General features: G+C 44.0%; 1 protein-coding gene across 1 annotated transcript in view; it reads right to left on the bottom strand.

Annotated features, from left to right (window-relative positions):
* Positions 1–544: 544 nt before the first annotated feature.
* BMX (BMX non-receptor tyrosine kinase) overlaps positions 545–18,712 on the bottom strand; it is a gene marked incomplete at its 5' end in the record, with an annotated part of 37,212 nt that continues 19,044 nt past the window's right edge. The window contains 11 exons of the mRNA XM_084644147.1: positions 545–731; positions 1,579–1,736; positions 4,986–5,104; positions 5,703–5,767; positions 7,619–7,835; positions 11,393–11,564; positions 13,510–13,584; positions 13,885–14,012; positions 15,259–15,338; positions 16,515–16,569; positions 17,447–17,506. Of these exons, the coding sequence (XP_084500273.1) occupies positions 657–731; positions 1,579–1,736; positions 4,986–5,104; positions 5,703–5,767; positions 7,619–7,835; positions 11,393–11,564; positions 13,510–13,584; positions 13,885–14,012; positions 15,259–15,338; positions 16,515–16,569; positions 17,447–17,506 (1,204 nt within the window). The 3' untranslated portion in view covers positions 545–656. The remainder of the gene's footprint in view (positions 732–1,578; positions 1,737–4,985; positions 5,105–5,702; positions 5,768–7,618; positions 7,836–11,392; positions 11,565–13,509; positions 13,585–13,884; positions 14,013–15,258; positions 15,339–16,514; positions 16,570–17,446; positions 17,507–18,712) is intronic.

Raw genomic sequence — 18,712 nt, 5'->3', positions numbered from 1 at the left:
CCAATCCAATGTGCACTAGTCAATGGAAAGACTCCCATTGACCGCAGGGAAACTGGATCAGGCCCTAGTGACCAAAGTGATGTGCTGTTTCACTGGCAATAGCATTCACAGCATTGAAGTTAACACTAATGCCACTGGAGTTGCAGCCACTTGCACCAGGTATGAATTTGACCCATAATACCAACCTCAGGTTTATATAACAGAAAATACCCTGAGATCTAATATGATAATGGGAAAACCTAGTAAGCTTGTATTGCCCATGTTTACATTTTCCAAATAAAGATTAATAAAATCCTGTTGTGACCTAAAAAAACCCAACACCACAACAAACCTTGAAAGAGTTTACATTATTACTGGATAGTTCTCTGCTTGTGAAGTACTATGGGGGGGGTTCATACTAACAGCGTCAGTATTATACTTCTACGCTCTTCTTTCAGACAATACTAAGTCACCACAACATCACAAGAGCTTTCTTCTTTACTCTGTGTCAAAGCACTGCGAATTAAAAGACAATGAAAAACCAATGTAATACTGCTGGAGTCAGCCAAATCTGAAGTCAGTCAGATTTCAGAATTTGCACAAAAATATTAGCTCCCACAAAGTAAACTGGTGATATGCCAACCAATATTCAAAAGCCACATGATGAGGACTTGTCTTCAAGACTTGTCATCTTCTCTGAGTGTCTCAATAATTGATAGGAGTTGATGAAATGTGGGGCGCTTTTCTGGTAGCTATATGAAAACAAAACAACTTATGTGGTTACTTAACACTGAAAATATAACATAGTTACTGTAACATATTCATTTTTCTTAGGTCAAACATGCAGAATTATGGAGAGGTAATGGCATTTATGTGGCAAAGCAATTAATGATTCCAACCACTGTATGCTTTAAATCTTTTTCTTCTATTGCTATTGTTTTCATTTTTCTTTCTCTTTAAAATTTTTGTTCAAGTAGAACTTATTTTTGTCATGTTTGGTGTGAGTCATATAAAAACTAACAATCACCATTTTATGGTAGCACCAATAATGTGCCAGGCAGTTACTAGACACTCAAGAAGGGACATATCACTGTTTAAAGACAGATAAACAGAGGCAGGAAGAAGAACAATAAATTGGGAATTTTTTTGTTCTCTAGGCGGCATGGCAGCATTGATCTTTAAGAGAAACTTAAATATGGATACAGAATGATCAGTGTTTGACCTACAAACCTTGACAGTGCTCTAACATTTAGAATTTCAGGCATAGAGACGTTATGATGAATCACTCAAATTCTAAATCTGTCATCTAATTTGAGGCATATTTTAAAGTTATCGTCATAAGTGAATGGTACAGCTTCCTTAAAAGGAAAATCAGCTAGTTCTCCTTCATGCTTAATTTTCCACACATTGTCCTCTTATTAATTATGGGCCCTTCCTCTGGTGTACTGTAGTTGAGGGCTTTATGGAAGCTAGTTTCTCTCTACAATCGATGTTCTTTAACAGAAATAGTTTCCTGTATTGCTTTTTTCAGCTGACCATCATGAAGCCCATCAATTGTTTTAGATAACATCTCCAATGCATATGGACCAATGTACATACCTCATGCCAGCAGCAGTACATTAACTGGTATATGGTCTCTGAGGCCAGTTGTGGTCGGTAAAGCCGATATCCCTCAGAAACCTTCTCAATCACTTGAACGTTATCATACAGTTCATAGGGTTGCTTTCCCAAAGTGAACACCTCCCACATTAAGATCCCTGCAGAAATTTCCAGGGTTGAAAGACAAGAAATTTAATGAAAAACCATTCCAGATCAAGACACTTAAGCAATACTCATCTATCAGAATGGTAATAACAGATGAAACTTCTAGCAAAAATTATTTTTCTAGCAAATGTATGGGGCTGATTTGTATCCAGGGTATGATGAACGATATTAGTGTTAGTGATGCTGTACTCAATGGCAAAAAACATGCTGTTGTAGTGGTAGGTGAAGTTGAATGATACAGATGTTTGATGGGGTTGTTCAGTGATAATGCCCAAGACATGACTATTTAAGAATTGTCCTATGTCAACTTTACAAAATAATATAGAATAAGTACTATGGGCATTTTGTAGATGATTTTCTCACGTGATTTTACAGATGTTTTTAAGGGACTGGGACATTTAGTCCTTTAGTGTTAGAAGACTTAAATAAGATTCCCAAAGTACTTACAGTGGTTATATATAAGGCTGCGAGTCTGTCACAGAGATCTTGGACATCACGGATTCCGTGACTTTCTGTGACTTCTGACTTCCGCAGCTGCCGGTGCGGCAGACCCCAGGGCTGCCCGAACAGCTGACCCCGGAGCCAGCTGCTGGGGTGGCCCTGGGGCCAGCCGCACCGGCCGCTGCTGGAGGAGCCCCAGGTAGCTGGCCCTGGGGCCGCCAGAGCAGCAGTGGTCACGGAGCAGCAGCGGTCCCAGGGGCCACCCCAGAGACCATCAGAGCAGCAGTCCCCATGGGCCTTGGAGCAGTGGGGGGCAGTCAGCCCCTGCTACCAGAGTAGGGGCTAGTCATCGGCCCCTCCACCCCACCCCAGAGCATCAGTGACCTCGGGGCTCCCAGAGCAGTCCGCCCTGGGGCCCCAGGAGCTGCTAAGTTTTAGTTGGGGTATTTATAGTAAAAGTCATGGACAGGTCACAGGGCCGTGAATATTTGTATATTGCCCATGACCTGTCCATGACTTTTACTAAAAATACCTGTTACTAAATCTTAGTCTTAATTATATACCAGGGGTCGGCAACCTTTCCGAAGTGGGGGGCCGAGTCTTCATTTATTCACTTTCATTTCAGGTTTCGCGTGCCAGTAATACATTTTTAACATTTTTCAGAAGGTCTCTCTCTATAAGTCTATAGATTATAGAACTAAACTATTGTCGTATGTAAAGTAAACAAGGTTTTCAAAATGTTTAAGAAGCTTCATTTAAAATTAAATTAAAATGCTGATCTTACGCCGCCGGCCCGCTCAGCCTGCTGCCAGCCTGGGGTTCAGTTCACCTAGGCCGGCAGCAGGCTGAGCGGGGCCTGTGGCCAGGACCCTGGCTGGCAAGGGGCCGGCAGCCAGAACCCCAGACCAGCAACGGGCTGAGCGGGGCCAGTGGCCGGGACCCCAGACCAACAGTGGGCTGAGCGGGACTGGCGGCCAGGACCCCAGACTGGCAGGGCGCTGAGCGGCTCAGCCTGCTGCCACTCAGCCCGCTGCCAGTCTGGGATCCCAGCCCTGCTCACACAGAGTGGGTACCTACCTTCTCCCTGGTTCTAGCCCATTGTCTTCCTCTCTCCCTGCACTGAGCTGAGGGTGGGAGTGCACTGAGCACAGGGCTGGGGTTGAAGGAGCAGGCTGGGGGTTGGGGTGTAGGGCCTGGCCAAGAGCTAGAATGAGGGAGGGGGCTCAGGGTTGGGGCAGGAGGTTTGAGGGTGGAATGCTTATCTGAGCAGCTCCCATTTGGTGCAAGGGGTGCAGGTGGGAATGTGGGGGTGTGTGTGCAGAAGCTCCCGTTTGGTGCTCAGGGTGGGGGTGGCAATGTGGGGGGTGTAAGAGTCAGGGCATGGGGTGTGGGGGGTGCAGGAGTCAGGGCAGAGGGCTGGGGGCATGTGAGGGGGGTGCAGGAGTTAGGGCATGGGGTGTGGGGGGGCTGGGTATGTGGGGGGGCTGGAGTCAGGGCTGGGGTTGTGGGGGGTGCAGGGGTCAGGGCAGAGGGCTAGGAGTGTGTGAGGGGGGTGCAGGGGTCAGGGCAGAGGGCTGGGGGTGTGGGCTGGGGTCGTGGAGTTGTTCCCAACCCCCTGCCCAGAGCGGCTCACTGCAGGGGGCTGGAGGGGATATGCCCTGATTCCACCCCCCTTCCCCAAGGCCCCGTCCCCACCTCTTCTCCGCCTCCTCCCCGAAGCAGCAATCGTGCTGCGGCTTGGCTTCTCCCCCTCCCACGAAAGGGCCATCAGCTGATCGGCGGCTGGGAGGGAGAGGAGGAGGGGCAGGAACCCAGCACGCTGGGGGAAGAGGCAGGAGCTTGCCTGCCCTGCAGCAGTAGCCGGCAGAACCAAGCTTCTTCACCCTGTCCCCGGGGGGGGGGGCGGAGAAGAGCGGGCCAGGGCGGGCAGGAGTTGTAATGGCACTCTGCTGCCTGCCAGGGTCCTGGCCTGGGTTCAGCAGCGGGCTGAGCGGGGCCGGCGGCTGGGACCCGGCAGGCAGCAGCGTGCCATTAAAAATCGGCTTGCGTGCCATCTTTGGCACGCGTGCCATAGGTTGCCAACTCCTGCTGTATAACATAATAGTATAGGGCACATGCAAAACATTTTCAGTATTGCAGTCTTTCTTTTAATGGGATAGGGTGACTAGCTGGAGACAGAGCTGAAAGAAAGAAGAATTTGGAAAAACCTCTCTTCTATCTTGTTCACCACAGCTCAGTGCCAGGTTGCCATGAGAAGATCAGCTGTTTGAGCTCTCCTGGCTGGAAACAGGTTTGCATCATGTTCTAAGTTCTGGCAAGAAGCTAGCATTGCACATGTATCCCATGATTACACAGTATGGCATGCTCTTCCATGCTACAGGCTAGGCTTGAGATTTTTGAATCTGCTACAACCTTTGAACTAACTGAACAGGTCTTTTAGCTTAGGCACTAGAGGCTGGTGCTTTTAGAGCCAGAGGGCTCAGGTTCGGTCTCTGCTCCAGCGACCCACCCCGGGCATTGGACTACACACATATTGTACAACATACGGGTAGTGGACCAAATTCTAGTCTGTGCACCCACAGAGAAGCCATTAAGATTACATCAGTTTGGTCTATTGTTGTTGCATGGTAATATTAAGCAGAATATACACACTATACGTAGTAAATACCTATCTTAGACTTTTGCATAGTAGTTGTTAAAGTCTGTCAGTCATTTTTTTGGCTTTTCAAATATGCAGTCAAGTTTGCATTTTTTGAGCTTATTAAGCATCTCCAATATGAAAGGTCAAATCCCATACGTACCAAAGGCCCATACATCCGACTTGCTGCTAAACTTAGTATAATGAAAAACTTCTGGTGCCGACCACTTCACTGGAAACTTAGTTCCTAATGAACTTACATATAGGTCATCCAGAACATACCTGCAAGGGAAGAGCCAGTCTTCAGGCTATGACAAATAGCTAGTGAAATATTGCTTCCTGCTTCTGCCTGGAATGCCCCGCAACAACTCCCCAACAAGCCTGTGAACAAAGCCTGGCCAGAAACCCAGGTCTCCAGAGGTAACCCGATAGAAACACTAACCTCAAGCTACAGAGGTATGTTGCTGCAATCAAGTTATCAAGGGACTCCTTATCATGTCTTTGCTAGAGGGATCAGAAACCCACATGAATCTCTCACAAAGGGGGCATTATAAAAACTCTCTTGCACACAGAGAACATTGTTAAGATTTCTTTGACAAGCATGAAACAGTGATGTGCATACATTACATTTGCCCTCTAACCTTTAGAAATGCCAGGAGTCTGCACCTTCTGTTTCTCGTCTCATTGAAAGCCCCAGAATGGGTTACAATCATTAACTCAATGGGACTAACGAGAACTAGATAGTCCCTATGGTTTAACTTTATTAATAACAGCTCATTCATTGTTGGTTTCATGGCAGCACTGGCTGACTAACACTAATAAACCATTTAGGATTGACATTATTGCACTACAGTGGTTGAAGATTCAATCTGTAGCTTACCTAGCCATCCCAAAGTCAGACACCTTCACAGTAAGATCACTGTCAACCAAGCAGTTCCTAGCAGCCTTTAGTGGGAAAACAAGAAAACAGACTGAGTGACCAAAATCCAAGTGAAATGAGTTTGGTTATTTTCAAACAGTATTTCTTTCCTGCAGAATTCCTTTGTATGGGTCCCTGGGCTAGAACCTGGGTCTGTAGAGCCTGGGACAGTTACAGTCAGGGGGAACTGTGGAGAGTAGGTGCCGCAGGAAGTACCACCCAAGTACGTGCCGCCCTCTGATTGGCCAAGTGCCCCTGTTTAGCCTCAGGGGATGCCCCAGGAAGTTGTCTGGACAACCACACACAGACTTTGGCTTGCTGCAACTCCAGACTTTGCCTTGTCTCCTGATCTCTTATCCAGCCTGACTCTGACCCTGATTCCTGCCCCCTGATTCCAGACTGGTGCTATCTCGACTTCCGCTCTCTGACCCCGGCCTGACTCTGACCCCAACTCTTGCTTACTGAACCTGGCTCTTGTGATTCATGCAACTCCTGCTCAGTGACCACTGTTCCTCACATGCAGACCATGGTGTAAATGTGACTACTAGACCACATTGCCTATGCCCTCATCACGTATATCCATGAAGTTCTTTGATTTAAAAAATGATGCACTATTTTTAATTTGTAATGATAATAATACCTAGCTCTTCTATAGCACTTGTCATCCATAGATCTCAAAGTGCTTTACAAAGGAAATCAGTATCATTATCCCCCTTCTACAGATGGGTAAACTGAGGCACAGGGATGGGTGGTCACCCAGCAAACCAGTGGCAGAGCCAAGAATTGAAGGCAAGTCTTCTGGGTCCCAGACCAGTGTTCTAGCCATTAGGTAACACCTCATCAAAAGTTGCTAGTACATCAAAAGCAAGAACAACATGTGTATAATAGGAGAATGCTGACTTGGTTATTTACTATTCATTATAAAGAGAATGGAATATTGAGAGATAATTTAAGCAGTATGAGCAATGAATAGGCCAGAAAAGCACCGATCTGCACAGACTTATTTATGTGAGCATTTACCTAGAGCTATCATCCCTGCCCTGAGGGTTATTAATCCCAGGGATATGGTTCACCTCCTAAAGCCAAGTTCTGCTTTTATTCTTGGCTCTCTATGGGTTGTAACAATCAGTAACAAATTTTCAGAAATTGCCTTTATAACTTGAATTTTGTACTGATAAACTGCTCGGCATCCTGGATTTCGGAGTTGAATGTCCAAACTGGTTAGTTACATGTCCAGTTACTTGATTTGTGTACACAAATAAATAATTGCAAACACTAAAACGAATATTTAAAATGATGGTTGGCGGTGGAGATGTTGGGCTGAGGCTCCTTTGAAAATATAGCTCTCTCTATATTGTAGATTCTCACACATTTTCCAGTGGCTACAGTTAAAACGCACAATGTCATGACTGAGTCTGGAACATGAGTCTCCAGGAGCTAGGGAGAGTTCTCTTTCAGTGATCTCACACCATAACCAATCTGATTCCACCCGACCCTGTCTGCCAGTGTTCTTGCACACACACTCCTGCACAAACGGTGGGCCTAGATACAAGGTCCTGATTCTGCTCTCAGTTACACTAGTGTAAAGGAGAGCTAGATCACTATAAAACCAGGGTGAATAATAGAAGGAACAAGACACAACTGGGTAAAATAATGGCATATTACAACAAAATCTGAACGGTCCAAGTTCTTGACACAGCAGCTGTTCTTATAATAGTAACAAAACACCACTAAACAGAACCTTCTATTCCAGTGGCCTACATGTCCACACTATTACCCTTGTTTTATGCCAGTGTGAGTTACACTGGTATAAAATAGGAGTAACAGAACACAGAATCAGGTTCTAAATCTCCTCCTCCTACCCGGCTAGAGCTTACCAAGTCTCGATGAATGAACTGCTGGCTCTCTAAGAAAGTCATAGCTTCACAAATGCTATAACATATTTCCAGCAGCTGAAAGGGTTGCAGTTCCTTTCCGTGACTCCTCAAGTAGTTAAGCAAGCAGCCGTTAGCCATATATTCTGCCACTATATAGAAGGGATATGTCTCTGTGCAAACCCCATAGAGCTTAACAAGTTTGGGATGATTAAGTTTCCTGAAACAAAAAATTAAGAAATAAATATGTTACTCTATGTTGTGAGCTTTTATTCCTTATCATTACCTTGACATTTGTAAAATAACTTTTGGAGCAATACAAATAAATAATAATTAATAAGAGTTCTAGCCTAGTTAGTAAAGTTTGGGTTTGATCAATGAAATCTCAGACTTAAAAATTTCCCTTTCAAGCAGAGGTTAATTTCGTTCTCCATGCTAGCATGAAACAATTGCACAAATAATCAGGAATGGTGAAACTGACTATTTTAGGTTCCAGTAGTGCAGACTTCTGAGCCTGTGCACCGCCCCACTGGCACGCACGGAGAAAGCTGAGTTAGTGTATTGGCAACTGAGATTTAAGGATTCCATGCCACAGAATGGACTAGGCCCTTGAAGAGGGAACTAGTCCAGCCCACCTGTGCCTTATTAACAGCCTCTCAATATGGGCCAGACAAAGCGCAGCTGATCTCTATAAAAAGCCGGAGGAAGGCAGGAAACATGAAGGGAAAGCTGTGGCAGAGAGTGAGAAAGACTCCTGCAGGGAAGATCATGCAATCAGGGGAGTTGCTCCAGCTACGAAGGGCTGAGGTTGGCCTGCTGAAGCAGGGAAGATCCTGAGACACTAGGAGAGTTTTGAGACAGTACCTCGGGGAGGATGCGTTGTCCCCAGCTTAAGTCTGGGGAAGCCTCATTTTGAACTTTTTGCTAGTAAAACCAGCCTCCATGGAGGGGTACCACTGAACAAAGAGAAGCCTTTTTTGACTTCTTGAGGAGTCCAAGAGGGGAAACTGAAGCACGGCGTAACAGAGTCATCCCAGGTCACTAGAAGGCATTCAAAAAGTGGCTATGTTCCTACTAAGCGAATGTAGCAAAGTAGAATCAGCTATTATAACCATTTCAGCTAGCCAACTGACAGGAGCACAGCACATTTCCTTATGTTGTGACATACCTGAAATGCCCTGAATAAAACTACTTGCAAACTGGTATCTGACTGCGGAGATTGGGGCGGTTACCTCCCCATTGCCAACGTGAAATATACTGCAGATGCATTCACTGGTCTGATATGTCCCACCTACTCATGCATAGGTCATTCCCACTTGCTTCTGATGACAGAAATAGATAATTCCATACATGCATGTTGAAGGAGGCGTTTCAATAATAAAGTACATGTTTAAATCACACATGTAGAAGCTCAGCAGTCAGTGAAGCTGAAGAGCAGTATAACACTGGTTACTGGTAACCCCAGCAATCTCTCTACTATTCTGTTGATGCCTCTGTAAATGTGATGCCCTAGGTGGTCACATACTCAGCCTATATCTAAAGTTGCCTGTGGTACTTATGGTTTTATTTTGAGGAGGAACTTCTTTTTCGATGACTTTTTTCGGTAAAAGAAGCAGTGAGAGATAAAAAGGCATCTTTTAAAAAGTTGAAGTCAAATCCTAGTGAGGTAAATAGAAAGGAGCATAAACATTGCCAAATTAAATGTAAAAATGTAATAAGAAAAGCCAAAAAGGAGTTTGAAGAACAGCTAGCCAAAAACTCAAAAGGTAATAACAAAATGTTTTTTAAATACATCAGAAGCAGGAAGCCTGCTAAACAACCAGTGGGCCCCTGGACAATCGAGATACAAAAGGAGCACTTAAAGACAATAAAGTCTTTGCAGATAAACTAAAAGAATTCTTTGCTTCAGTCTTCATGGCTGAGGATGTTAGGGAGATTCCCAAACCTGAGCCGTCTTTTGTAGGTGACAAATCTGAAGAATTGTCACAGATTGAAGTGTCACTAGAGGAGGTTTTGGAATTAATTGAGAAACTTAACAGTAACAAGTCACCAAGACCAGATGGCATTCACCCAAGAGTTCTGAAAGAACTTAAATGTGAGATTGCGGAACTATTAACTATGGTTTGTAACCTGTCCCTTAAATCAGCTTCTGTACTCAGTGACTGGAAGATAGCTAATGTAACGCCAATATTTAAGAAGGGCTCTAGAGGTGATCCTGGCAATTACAGATTGGTAAGTCAAACGTCAGTACCGGGCAAATTAGTTGAAACAATAGTAAGAATAAAATTGTCAGACACACACAAGAACATAAATTGTTGTGCAAAAGTCAACATGGTTTCTGTAAAGGGAGATCATGTCTTACTAATCTATTAGAGTTCTTTGAGGGGGTCAACAAACATGTGGACAAGGGGGATCCAGTGGACATAGTGTACTTAGATTTCCAAAAAGCCTTTGACAAGGTCCCTCACCAAAGGCTCTTACGTAAATTAAGTTGTCATGGGATAAGAGGGACGATCCTTTCATGGATTGAGAACTGGTTAAAAGACAGGGAACAAAGGGTAGGAATAAATGGTAAATTTTCAGAATGGAGAGGGGTAACTAGTGGTGTTCCCCAAGGGTCAGTCCTAGGACCAATCCTATTCAACTTATTCATAAATGATCTGGAGAAAGGGGTAAACAGTGAGGTGGCAAAGTTTGCAGATCATACTAAACTGCTCAAGATTGTTAAGACCAAAGCAGACTGTGAAGAACTTCAAAAAGATCTCACAAAACTAAGTGATTGGGCAACAAAATGGCAAATGAAATTTAATGTGGATAAATGTAAAGTAATGCAAATTGGAAAAAATAACCCCAGCTATACATACAATATGATGGGGGCTAATTTAGCTCAACTAATCAGGAGAAAGATCTTGGAGTCATCGTGGATAGTTCTCTGAAGACGTCCATACAGTATACAGTCAAAAAAGCAAACAGGATGTTAGGAATCATTAAAAAAGGGATAGAGAATAAGATGGAGGTATCTTATTGACCTTATATAAATCCATGGTAGGCTCACATCTTGAATACAGCATACAGATGTGGTCCCCTCATCTCAAAAAAGCTATACTGGCATTAGAAAAGGTTCAGAAAAGGGCAACTAAAATGATTAGGGGTTTGGAACAGGTCCCATAGGAGGAGAGATTAAAGAGGCTAGGACTTTTCAGCTTGGAAAAGAGGAGACTAAGGGGAGATATGATCGAGATATATAAAATCATGAGTGGTGTGGAGAAAGTGAATAAGGAAAAGTTATTTACTTGTTCCCATAATATAAGAACTAGGGGCCACCAAATGAAATTAATGGGCAGCAGATTTAAAACAAATAAAAGGAAGTTCTTCTTCACTCAGTGCACAGTCAACTTGTGGAACTCCTTGCCTGAGGAGGTTGTGAAGGCTAGGACTATAACAGGAGTTAAAAGAGAACTGGATAAATTCATGGAGGTTAAGTCCATTAATGGCTATTAGCCAGGATGGGTAAGGAGTGGTGTCCCTAGACTCTGTTTGTTAGAGGGTGGAGATGGATGGCAGGAGAGAGATCACTTGATTGTTACCTGTTAGGTTCACTCCCTCTGGGACACCTGGCATTGACCATTGTCAGTAGACAGGATACTCGGCTGGATGGACCTTTGGTCTGACCCAGTATGGCCATTCTTATGTTCTTATGGCTATTCTATATTACTGAGATGACTTGTGGAAGAGCCTTATTTGCAATGTTATTTCATTAAGCAAAGTGCAGCTTACATCATGGTGTGAGCTTCCTCTATGAATTCATCTTCTGACATTGATCCTTCTTTAATCATCTTAATGGCAACATCGTACTTTCCCTTCCATTTTCCCCACTGCACCACTCCAAACTGGCCACTTCCTAATTCCTTGAGCAGGACGATTTCCTCTCGTTTCAGCTCCCAGATCCCTAGAGGGACAGAAGCAATCCCCTTTAGCTACCAGACTGATATATGCAGTCCTGGGGTCCTAAAGGTGTCCATTTGTTTCTTTTGCAATGCATGAAAGTGTGCCACATGAAGTCTATGGGTTTTGTCTGCAAGTGGCAGCAGAAATGGGTACCCTGCAGCACAACCCCAGAGTGCCATTTGATACCACAGCTGAGGTATGTTAGTTCACAAAATCAGACAAAGTTTGTGTGACTTATGAAGGACTTTTGGGCCAAACAATTGAAGTATCGCCAGGCTGTTTTTCAGTTGGCTTTACAAACAAATGCAATCCCACCACATAATGTGCTAGAACATAATAAGAAAGGGCCAGATTGAGATGGCTGTGGCATGGGTGTGCAGATTGAGGGAGTGCACAAGGAGCCAGTCACTTGACCCCAGAGGGAGTTGTGGAATGTGGTCCCACGGCCTCCCAACATCCACACACATAGCTGCCTTGGGAGTAGGCTGCATGCGCTGGTGGGTGGTGACTACACTAGCATTAAGAATAATGCACCTGTGCACTCCCCATACAAGGGAGGGACTGATCACCAAAGAACAATCCCTCTCTAAACTCTATGTGCTGCAGGGTGGTTCTGCATTACCTCTGACACAGAGGTGGATCTAAGTGACTGCCAACCAGAGAGTTTAAAGCTTCTGCAGCCTTCTATAAGGCCAAGATTGGAAGTAAGGAAAATCATAATGGTTTCTTTTTATTGACAAATTATGGTGGTGTGACAATGTGAGGAATCTATCTGTACAACCTAAGGAATTCTGTGTGAGATTATGAACTCTCTCTCTGTGTCTTTATCAAACTCTATTTGGAATGTGCAGCCCTTTGTCTTCTCTGTTGTCCTTTTACCTCATCTTGGACAGAAATTCCATGGGAGTGACGCAGGACTGGCAATAGAGGGTTGTGAAATCTGGGTGGTCCTCTATTCAAATACAAGTGCCCTAAGCAATAGGCAGCTTCCTACCCAGGAAAAAATAGTCTGTCAGGGGAGAGGTAACCTGGCCACAGAGTCATCTGGTAGGGGTCTGGGATCACCTGTGGAGGCTGATCCAGGAGTCACAGGACAGAAGGACTGGAAGGTTATAAAAGGGTAGGAGCCGTTTTCCTGGGGGTCTTTGGCCATTTTCACCAGCTCAAGCAGAGGGAAGCTGCTGCAGGAGCCTGATGGGGAAGTGGGGACCCCAGCCCACCTGAACTCTGATGGACCCCAAGGGAGAGGTGAGTTAGTAGGGCATTGCATTCGGGGTGTTCAGTGTTTTCTAAATGATCTGTACCCTCTTGTCCTTTCTCTCTTAAGTAAAGAGCAATGGTAGTTTAGAATCTTGTGCAAAATCTGTCTGTGTAAGTTATGTACAACACCTACCACATGTCCCGGAGGGGTTAACCTGTTTACCCAGAGTGCCTACAAGGCTGGAGTTCTGGGAAGGGCTGTGCATAAAAAGGGGGCGGGGGAGGGGGAATTGGGAGGGTCACTCCTGGTTGCAGAGGCTCGGCAGTTGGACCACAAGGTCTCAGCTCTCAGAAGCGAGTGCTAAACAGAGAATCTTCATCCCAAGAGTGTGCCTAGAGCCCCCAAGCCAGGGGAAGTCCCTGGACTCCATTTAGACTCTAGAGCACTGGTTCTCAACCTATTTACCATTGTGGGCCACATATGCAGCTCTCTCTGTGTCATGTAGTCTGCATTCACACAATATATATACTACCTGTATGGCCCTGAGGATGACACATGGGCCGCAGCTGTGTTCTGCGCCCCGCAGATTGGGTACCACTACTCTAGAGGATTAGAGGATTTGAGGATTCAGCATTTGGATTCCCTCACAGCAGTCTGGTGAGTGTCCAGCAGGGAGAGCTCAACCAGTGCTGTGACAGGTGGCAAACAGTGACAATAGTTTTAAAAGGGAAAATCATCTCCATACCATTTCCTAAGGATGATGTCGATGGGACCTTATTTGCTTTTGTAGTCACAGCATGTCGAAGCCTTGTAATCATACCTACAAAGAAAGCCAGTTAATGATCACAATACATGCAGCTCTCTTAAATAATAATAATAAAAATCCTAGACAACTAACACCCCCCCCCATGAACAAATTCTCAAGATCAACACCTAAAAGGGGGGTAAATTTATTCTTAGTATTTAGACCATTCAGTATAGCAAGAGATTCACCATAAATACTAGAAACCCAACAACCTGAGTCTCTCTAAATCTATCTATGGTAGGAGAAAAACATATGATAGGAGAAAAACACATTCAGAGTCACCAGAAGGGGCAAGGAGAGACAGACGTGGTTTACCTGCTGAGTTATGCTGATGATAGTGAATAAGTTGGGGAACTGAATTAAAACAGTAATTTTCAGCCAGATAATATTTGTTTTCGTAGTTTGTGTGCACATGGTAATGTTTGACAGTTCCATTTTTATCTCTGAAAAATAGCACAAAGTATTCTTTATGTAAGAGCCTTGTTAAGTGGACTCTGTAAAGTCCAAGTCTTATTTAGTTAATTAGACAGGTAGTCACCAGACTCATGATGCACCAGTTACAATTTTGATAATATTTTTTCTTTGCTGCTATCAGCTGTCATTTAGTTAAGGGGACTCTTTGCTTAATAAGTGGTATCTAAATACTTACTCTAGTAAAGGGGCTATGATAAAGTTAATTGGGCCACCCAGAGTATGATGCATCACTCCAGCCCTCCTCCAGAGCATCACTCCAGCCCTCCTTTACTTTCTGTTCTGTGTGTTCCCACTCTATTGTGATGCAGTTGAATAAAGCAGCAAGTTCCCCAGCCTGCAGTCCTGTGAGTGAAGTGTTATTTTTGTTGCACTGAGTGGTCCCTTTACAAAACTACGTGTTACAAATTCTCCATATTTCCGTAGCTTCCAATACGTAGTATTCAAAATGCTGGTCATATTTATAAGGGATATCGGCTGTCCCACTGCAGGACACTAACTGCCTAGGAATAGGAAAAAACTTTTCCCATGAAAATCATAGAACCATAGTGTTAGGGTCATATAGTCTAACTCCCTGCCAAGATACAGGATTTATTGTGTCTAAATGTTATTTAATGCAAACAATGGTGGTGAGGAATCAGGGTATTATATCTTCCTCTGTTGCATCTGGTACTGGCCACCTCTGATTACAGGACATTTGACTAGAAGGACCAGTGGTTTGATCCTCTAAGGCAATTTTTCTGAATGTTTACAGTTCCATTTCTAACCACTCCTTCCTTTTTCCTACCTCTCCCAAGCTTGATCTTCCCCCCGCTTCCCCATTTCTCTCTCTGTCTCTCTCTCTCTTCAGTTTCCCCTCTCCTTCCAGCCATTACATTCATCTCCCATACAACATATCCTTGGAGATGCTCCATGTTCAGCTGGCAATGAAATAATAATATATCTACCAGCTCTCCCCTACTCTCTCTCCCCTGCAATGAGCACACCTCTTTGTGGTGCTTTCTGTCACTATAGCACTGGACTCAGCAAAAGGGACGGATGGGTTTAGAGGGATAATACTGTTTAAAAGCCTGTTTCCAAACTTGCCCAAAGTTCAGCCCAGATCTGGTGAAGTAACTTTGGTATGGAATGACTCCCCAAATGAAGAAACCCGACTCCCCAAAGGAACAAACCCATGGAGTGGACAATGGAAATGAAGGCAATCCTTTGAATACTCACTCAAGAGCCTTGCTGAATACAGACATGGTGTACTTGCCCACTCGGCTTGAATTTCGAACCATAAAAGAACCTTCTTTCCCCTAATAATAATAATTAAAACGGAAGGAAAACATCACAAGAAACACCCACTATTGGAGAAATATTTTGTAACTTTGCCTTGATGCATTTCCATAATGCCTTAAACTCACATCAGTTTTCCACTGCCTCAGTATATCTGGGTGACTAAACAGCTAGAGAGATTTTCAGTGCATATTCATTTTTAGGCTATTTTTAATGTGAGCGGCAGCTAAATCCTACTTCTTCCCTCTTTCCCATCCCCCAGTTTGGCACTATAGATTTCTGCTTTTGACGATGGTTTCCCAGGTAGGTGCTGAGATTCTGGTTCCCAATAGGATTTTCCTAGCAGTACATGTAGGAGCGACATTGGTCTTGTGCTGGAATTTGGTTGGTGTGTGGCTGGAACAAGACACTTACAAGTCCAGCTGTAGTCTAAGATTCAATGCTGCAAGATGCTGCACAACCTCATGTCCCATTCAGATCGATGGGGTTTGGGACTGTTTAGCCCCTGATTGGACCATAGGTGACTAGTCCTTCTACTGGTGCCCCCTTCCTCCTAGAAATACACAGTGATTTGCCAGGATTATACTTCCTTTCTGAACTTCTGGTGCAGGCAGCTGGATGGAAAGTTGGGCCATGGCTCCATTGAGCATGGTGTGAGCTGCAAGTGGCTGAGCACCAATGGGACAGGCAGTACACAAGGAGTGAGTGTCACGGGAGCTCGGAGGTGTAAGAGGTAAGTGTACTAGCGGCTAACATGCCATGTCTCCGATGGAACAGAATATGGCAATGCCATTGTCCAGTCGTTTCCATTTGTACACATCATAGAATCCCCCTACAGTATTCTCTGATTGGCAGTCTGTGCTCCAAAAAGACCAACATTTGAAATAGCAACGTAGAGTATTGTATGTCAGGAATGAAAGCCACTGGCAGAGCTTTGGGGGAGGGCACTGCCTGCCCTTTGCCTAGTTTAGATTAGTGTCATTACTTAGCCACCTCTAGGGACCTTACATTCACCCACAACCTAATTACTCCTATATCTCCAAACTACATTAATACTTATGTCAGTTTCTGCCACTCTCACTGTAATACTAAAGTTATTTAAAGAACATTCGCACCCTCTAGAGGCGAGGAGCAGCACTGATAACAATAGATTTAGAGAGGGGTTTAAACGCAGTTAATAAAGATATTTCCAGTACCTTCTGTCGCAGCAGTTCCTCTGACTGGGCCCTGGAGATATCACCAGCGTACCAGCTACAACAAGAAATATTGTTTACAGCATGATTTCCGAATAATGGTTTGGCAAAGTAGACCAATGAAAAACCCATACAAGATGCCTCATTTTCAAATTTGCTTTTAAAAAGCTTTCGAATTATCTATCTTGCATAGCCCCCAGTAGTAGCAGCAGCATGTTAAAGAATGGTCCATTTTCAAACACAAAGTTCCTCACCAGTGTTTTTAATAAAATCTCGGATCATTAAAATTAAGCATCTGGGGTGGCCGCTGCCTCTCCACGTTCCCTGTTCAGGGGCTTCGGGTCACTGAATCTATGTAAATAGCCCCACTCCTCTGGCCCTCTTCACCCGGCTCTAATTGGGGCCAGCATGGCACCCTGCTCTGCAGCCTTCAGAGAGTGAGGATACTTTCTTTTTTGGTAACTTCGCCATGGAGAGCCCTGCATGCACCCCCACACTGGGGGGACTTTCAACTGAAAAGCATAACTTCTACAACGTTCAAACCTCTTTGTGATAGGCAGGCTTTACCTTACATAATATGCTCATGAGCGGCAAGCTCCCAGATGCAGGAGACAGCTACTTCATACATGTTTTCAAGTGAAACTCCCCTCAGCCTCATCACAGGGATCAGTCTTTTGTGAGCACCCCCTTTTATCGGGATATCAGACAGGCTTTTCTAAAAGCCTCCCCATCTGCTGCTTTGTTGGGTGAAAACATATTCATTCCATTGGAAGCCTATGGAAGATTATTTATAATAAGGATGATTTGTATCACAGAAGGGTTGAGAGGGGGATAAAGGCTCCACTGTGCTAGGCACTGTGCAGACATCTAATGGAAAGATGGCCCTTGTCCCAAAGAGCTTAAGATTTACACATGAAAACACTCCACATACTCACTCATGCTTAGCAATGCTCTCCTCTTCTTCTGATGAATGGTCACTTCCACTGGAGTTTCTCCTACAAAGACGAAACACCCCATTGAAATCATGATTAAATACGCAGACCTTCCTCAAGTCAAAATCCAAATTAAATGTATTCACACTGAACTAAGGCTAGGCTCAGCCCAAAGTGGATTTTTCCCCCTTTAGGCAAATTTGAGGATATATTTCATTTTCTTTCCATTTCTCTTTTGGTTTGGTGAGGGTGAAAAAAGTACACACTTTCCCATGGTAAAATACTCTAACCTCAGTTTTAGAGCTGCAGCTGAATGTTGCAAATGAACATGTTGCAGGTAGAAAGTCCTTTATAAGTAGTGATGCCTTGGCTAGCTGTGGGAGGAAATTTTAACTTGAGTTTTAAAAATTATCATTTGAAAAATCAGGAGCCTGCTCAGAGGGCATTCACAAGACTTCTGAGCAGAGCCTAAAGCGGCTTCGCCCCCTTTGTGATAATACGTAGTGTGCTGCAAGACTTAAACACTTTCTCGGCTCGTCCTGTTAGGCAGAGGGGCTGAACCTCTCTGCTGCAGTTGTTATGAGGAGATTGTAATTGCCTCATTGAAGCTTACACAGAAATCTTCCAAAACCCCACAAGCTCAAAATCGTCCAATAAATGTTTTTAACATCAGGGACAGAATTAAAATAGCACATGCCAAAACAAGTTACAACATAGCAAATACCTCCCCTCTCCTCTCCCTAACCCCAACAACAAACCAATAATTTAGGATTCTAATTTTTACTGCATTCTACGGCATTCAGGAAATTATAGGAAATTATATGATCACATTTTACAAAAAAGTTGTGGGCCTGATCCAACTCCGCTTACTCAGACAAACCTCTTTACAGTCTATGGGATTACTCAAATGCTCCCTGCAAACACTCAGGCAAGTGCTTAATTTTATGCACAACGTAAGTGTTTGCAAGATCAGGGCCAAAGACACTTAAAAAAATGGGTCTGATCTGGCAGGCTTCATTTAAACAAAATCATGTTACTTTCTATGGGACTACTCACATGCATAATGTTACTTACATATGTAAATGTTTGCAAGGTTGGGGCCTTAATAGTGAAGTGAGAATATGTAGGGTGAAATCCTGGCCCTATTGAAGTCAATGGCAAAACTTCCATTGATATCAGTGGGGCCAGTATTTTACCGATAATTTTTTTTCATTAAATATGTATACAGCAAGGAGATAAAGATATAGTCTAGCTGATATAATTCATGAC

This window comes from Lepidochelys olivacea (assembly GCF_965140295.1).
Source record: "Lepidochelys olivacea isolate rLepOli2 genome assembly, chromosome: 1".
Taxonomy (NCBI): Eukaryota; Metazoa; Chordata; order Testudines; family Cheloniidae; genus Lepidochelys; species Lepidochelys olivacea.
The sequence above is the reverse complement of the archived record's forward strand: the minus strand, read 5'-3'. Positions and strand labels throughout refer to the sequence as shown.